Genomic DNA, 4,806 nt, shown 5'->3' with positions numbered 1-4,806 from the left:
CTTCTTCCAACCCATCTCTTAGACTTTCTTTTGGTGCTATCTCCATCTAATTATCAATGTCAATCTAAATTATGGTAAGAGACAAAAAGAAGTAAACTAAACATATGTTTTCAATCAATATAATAAAAATATTGTTGATATGATTATATTATTACTGTCCAAAACCTCAAACAACAATTTTAACTTGATGTTTAAAACGTGCTAAAAATTATTCACATACTTACTTAAAAGCTTGACACACTTGAATCCTCTGACATTTTTTAAAAGACTAAAAAATTTATAACACTATGTTATGTCAACTATAGAGTTAATCACTCCGAATAAACTCTACTTAAATATTATCCAATTTAAAACTCAGATTACTATTAAAACATTCTCAATATTAATTTGAGTAACACAATTACAAAGCTACGAAGGCTTTCATAATACGGCGGAACGCCAGTGTTATTATAATAAGATAATATGGTACTAGATAGATAGATTTCAATCTTCTAATTATGCAGAAAATCCTTCAACCAGTGCGCAGATGCTCTCGCATGCCTAGTCAAGTTGTTAGCACGGTCCACATAATAAAAGCCCATCTTGCTTTCGTATCCTCCATTCCATTCAAAATCATCCATAAATGTCCAACCATAATAACCCTTCACGTTACATCCATCCCTGTTCAATCACATTATAAAATATGTATCAGACAGTGGAAACAAACATCACAATAGGTAATATTGGCAGAAAGTGCAGCACTTTACTTTATTGCCAATGCAAGATTTAACAAATGTTTGGAATGGTAGTTAATTCGCCATGTATCATTCAGTCTCTCCTGCATAGTCATGCTTGAATTGTACGAATCATCGATCCCTGCACAATGCACATAATTTAACTTATTATAAACAAAGGAATAATTTTTTGGCTTTCACAGTCGATATTACTGATAAATTATCTGCTTTCAAAACATAAGAAATCCCACAAGGATTAAGAAAACATAAGAAATTATCATTCTCTCAATTTTCAAATGTTTCGCTATTAAGATGTTTTATATTATACCATTCTCAGTGATATACACAGGTGGGTTGTTGTAGTTGTGTTTAATGTAATTGAGCAACTCTCTAATCCCACGTGGATAAAGATGCAACCAATCTGCTCCTCCCTGATAAATTATACAGTCCATGCAACATTATCAGCTTATCGCCTCAAAAAGCCTAAAAGTTGAATTGCAGTACAGAGGTCTCCATTTACCTGGGGTCCAATAAGAATACCATTGCGTTCATCTGCACAAAGATAAAAAGTGATGATTAATATCAAGAAGTTGATAAATTACTTAGCTGTGCTTTTTTACTGTGACCCACTGCATAGATTGATTACTGGGACGCAGGCTTGCTAAAAATAATCAGAGATTTACAGAAAGTTTGATAAAACGTTCCACATTTAACATTTAATAAATTCACTGAAAATTTTGATAGAAACATTATTGATGATATGCTTCACGTACAAACTAATATGATGCGGGCATCCTGTGTGAAATTGTTGTTCATGGGATTTTGAACAGCGCTGTCATGTATGGTATACATTCCAGTATAATAATTGATACCCAAGAAATCAAAAGAGCCTTTCACTTGATTAGACTGTGCTTGGGTAAAACGGGGTAGACGAGCACCCAACATAGCTCGCATTGAAGCTGGATATTCCCCTCTTACTAGAGGATCTGTATACCTGTTTAACACATAACATGATTGTTACTATGAAAATTACTAGTAGACGAAATGTTATTAACAGATAGATTATTATTTTATCAATTCAATCTCTTAAGCACACTAAAATTTATTGGATCGGTATAAACCAGCCAAAGAAAAAATCGAGTGCCCGTCGACTAGCATTTCCGTCGACCAATGAATTGCTGTGGGGCAAAAACCAGTGGGTTGCGAGTGTGATTCCAATGCTTCCCTTCTGTGTTTTCTGCAACAACATAGATACCCCATTTTCAAATCTACGTGATTGATAAAATAAAGTATAATCCATTTGATGAAACAAAAGTAAGTATTAAGTAGAACAAATATTCATGATGAAATCTTGAATGGGCATACTTGATACTTGTCTCTGTATAGTTTTACAGCAGCTGCATGTGAAAGAAGCAAATTGTGGGCGACTATATACGTTTCAATGGCTGAATTTCCAGCGCTGCAATTTCCCACTGATTTTGAGCAGCGGCCAGGCGCAAAGCTTCCATAGTTGTATCCATACATGCTTATGCTTATCAGTTCATTTATTGTTACCCAGTTCTTCACTCTATCACCAAAAGCATTAAAGCATACGTATGCATAGTTCACAAAATCTTTTCTGGATACACACAGAAAAAAAGGCATCAGCATTAAACTTTTATTATTTTAACATAAATGATAAGATAATGTGCTTTTATTATTTTGACATAAATGATAAGATAATGAGCACATTTCAAGTTAGTTTGTGGTAGGTTAGGTCGTTCACCTGAAATCATAATTATAGATAGATTCTATTGAAAAAACTAATATAACTGAAATCATATTATAAGTAGATTGAAGAAAATAATTGAAGAAACACACAGAAATTTATCAATAGCAATAACACAAATTGTTAAGACATAAGAATCTTTATCCATTCAGATTGAATACATAAAAAGCCACTTAATCACATGATCAATAATCAAGTGATCAAAAGATCAGAAACAAATAAAGCATTACAATTGCCTCAATAAATAGAAGTCTTGGATTCATCAAAGAATGGCTCAAAATAGAAATAGTCACATGGATACTCATACATAACTTCAATTAGAAAATTATATTTTTAGTGTTTCTATTTAAATTATATTTTTAGTTCTTCCTAGAATATGAGAAAAATTACTATTCCAACATAAATTCTATTGAAAAAACTAATATAATTTCACATGAATCATCTAAACAAATTAAAACTTAAAACCTATTGTTTAAACCTTTATTAAGTTAGCTTACATAATTTTTTCGCTTAAGAAGCCTCCATACTCGTCTTGGAGAACTTGTGGAAGATCCCAATGGAATATTGTCACGAATGGACGGATACCTACAATTTGGCCATACATTTTCTGAGCATAAATATGTACATAGATTTTATCTGAGAGATTCTTCTCCATTCTCCAATGTGTTTTTACTACACTGCCATTTGCACGACTGTTATTTCTTTCTGTTAGACAAAGCTAATCCCACTAAAAGAAAGACAAAGAGCTGCGAACCAAAAAAATATAAATATACCATGCTTAAGAAGCTCGTCAATAAGATTGTTGTAATAAGCTATTCCCTTTTTATTCACCTCCCCTCTTCCATCTGCCCCAAAAAATGGATGATCATTGTCAACATCTAAAGCTAAAGCATATAACAAAATCAAAGTAGAGAGAAAGTTGTATTACATACTGGGGAATATGCGAGTCCAGGCAATTGAAAATCTATAGGAATCGACTCCCAGATCGGCCAAAAGTTTCACATCGTCCTGAGAAGATTATTTACATCAATCAATAGTCAAGTCTGTCTAATCTTGCCAACTATTAAAGAAGCAAACAGAGCAATAGAACACCATTTTCGATATCCTTTCCTCTGATTTTTCATTCCATTGTACAAACCTTATAACGATGGTACTGATCATTTGCAACATCACCATTGCTATTGTCAGCAATTTTCCCTGCAAAAGCATAAACATGCAAGGAAAAAAATTAATAATAATAATCATAATAACAAATGCTACTGCTAATGATCTATAGTCAATGAAATATAAATAACAATGCTATCCTCCCCATCCTCAAATAAAACCTGGAGTATGCGCAAATGTATCCCAAATACTTTTCCCCTCTTCATCCTCTCCAGCTGCTCCTTCATACTATATGCAAAAAGATCCATTATTTTAATCATTTCCCTGATGAGATTGGTGAAAAATATAAGACTAGCAAAACTAGTTTTCTAGACAGTTTATCTCAGGAATACATCATAAATCTATTACTTTGTAGAACAAACTGTTCTTGACTGCAATAAAATAAACAAATACAGTAAACAAAGAGGATGGCCAAACCTGATAGGCTGCAGATCCAAGTCCAAAAACAAAGTCTGATGGGAAGGCCTTTTTTCCAAACTGGGTATAACCCGTTACTAAGGATAGTGCTCCTAGATAGCAAAACACAATTACACATACTCTAAAGATCTTCATCTTGATGACTGATATTTTGCTTCAACTCAAAGACCTATTTATACTATTTTTCCCAACCAAAATGTGTTATCCTGCAATCTCTATCCACAATTCTGGATGCATCTTTAGCTAAAATGATTATGAAGTAAGTTGTATTAACATCACTATTACATTTAATGAACTATCTATCTGACATTTTCAATTATGACTTGTCTGGTCTCGACCAGTCACTGTGATAAGATTTTGTATTGTAGCAAGTGATATCCAACATAGGTAGATGGGTCGTTGGATATTTTAAAATGTTAAATGGATTCTCTCTTTAATTCAAACGATATCCACCATGTCTTAATAATTGAACGCATGCGATAAATTTATATAGGAAATGCTACTTTTATGTGACGTATTACATAATATACCATTTTTTTTTCTGGCATAGGTAGGATGATAGACGTGTCCCCATATTTATCACTGCTTGCTCTCTTGTGGGTCATTTTATTTACATGTCACAACTAGAAGGTTCTTATATCCTCAATTGGGATGCTCTCAAATCAAGCAAAATGGGCAATTTTTGGGTTTCATCATCGGTAATGTCTATTCAATTATGATAATGTATTTAAAAATAAGAAACTT

General features: G+C 32.8%; 1 protein-coding gene across 1 annotated transcript; it reads right to left on the bottom strand.

Annotated features, from left to right (window-relative positions):
* Positions 1-491: 491 nt before the first annotated feature.
* LOC131060703 (beta-glucosidase 12) lies at positions 492-4,197 on the bottom strand. Its single transcript, XM_057994036.1, has 13 exons — positions 4,063-4,197; positions 3,807-3,873; positions 3,620-3,678; positions 3,414-3,489; positions 3,255-3,326; positions 2,979-3,066; positions 2,079-2,331; positions 1,835-1,950; positions 1,487-1,707; positions 1,234-1,265; positions 1,042-1,144; positions 747-855; positions 492-660 (listed from the first exon to the last, which is right to left on the bottom strand). The coding sequence occupies exons 1-13, from the start codon at positions 4,195-4,197 to the stop codon at positions 492-494; spliced, it is 1,500 nt and encodes a 499-aa protein (XP_057850019.1).
* Between the last annotated feature and the right edge of the window lie 609 nt (positions 4,198-4,806).

Source organism: Cryptomeria japonica, chromosome 6 (genome assembly GCF_030272615.1).
Source record: "Cryptomeria japonica chromosome 6, Sugi_1.0, whole genome shotgun sequence".
In the NCBI taxonomy this organism is placed as follows: Eukaryota; Viridiplantae; Streptophyta; class Pinopsida; order Cupressales; family Cupressaceae; genus Cryptomeria; species Cryptomeria japonica.
Note: the sequence above shows the minus strand (reverse complement) of the source record. Positions and strands in the feature narration are given on the sequence as shown.

Excerpts from the sequence above, each read along its gene's own strand:
- LOC131060703 (XM_057994036.1), bottom strand. The coding sequence starts at position 4,197 with ATGAAGATCTTTAGAGTATGTGTAATTGTGTTTTGCTATCTAGGAGCA. Across the intron at positions 3,067-3,254 it reads TGACGAGCTTCTTAAGCATG|GTATCCGTCCATTCGTGACA; the intron begins GTATATTTATAT and ends GCCAAATTGTAG. Across the intron at positions 1,951-2,078 it reads TATACAGAGACAAGTATCAA|AAAACACAGAAGGGAAGCAT; the intron begins GTATGCCCATTC and ends ATGTTGTTGCAG.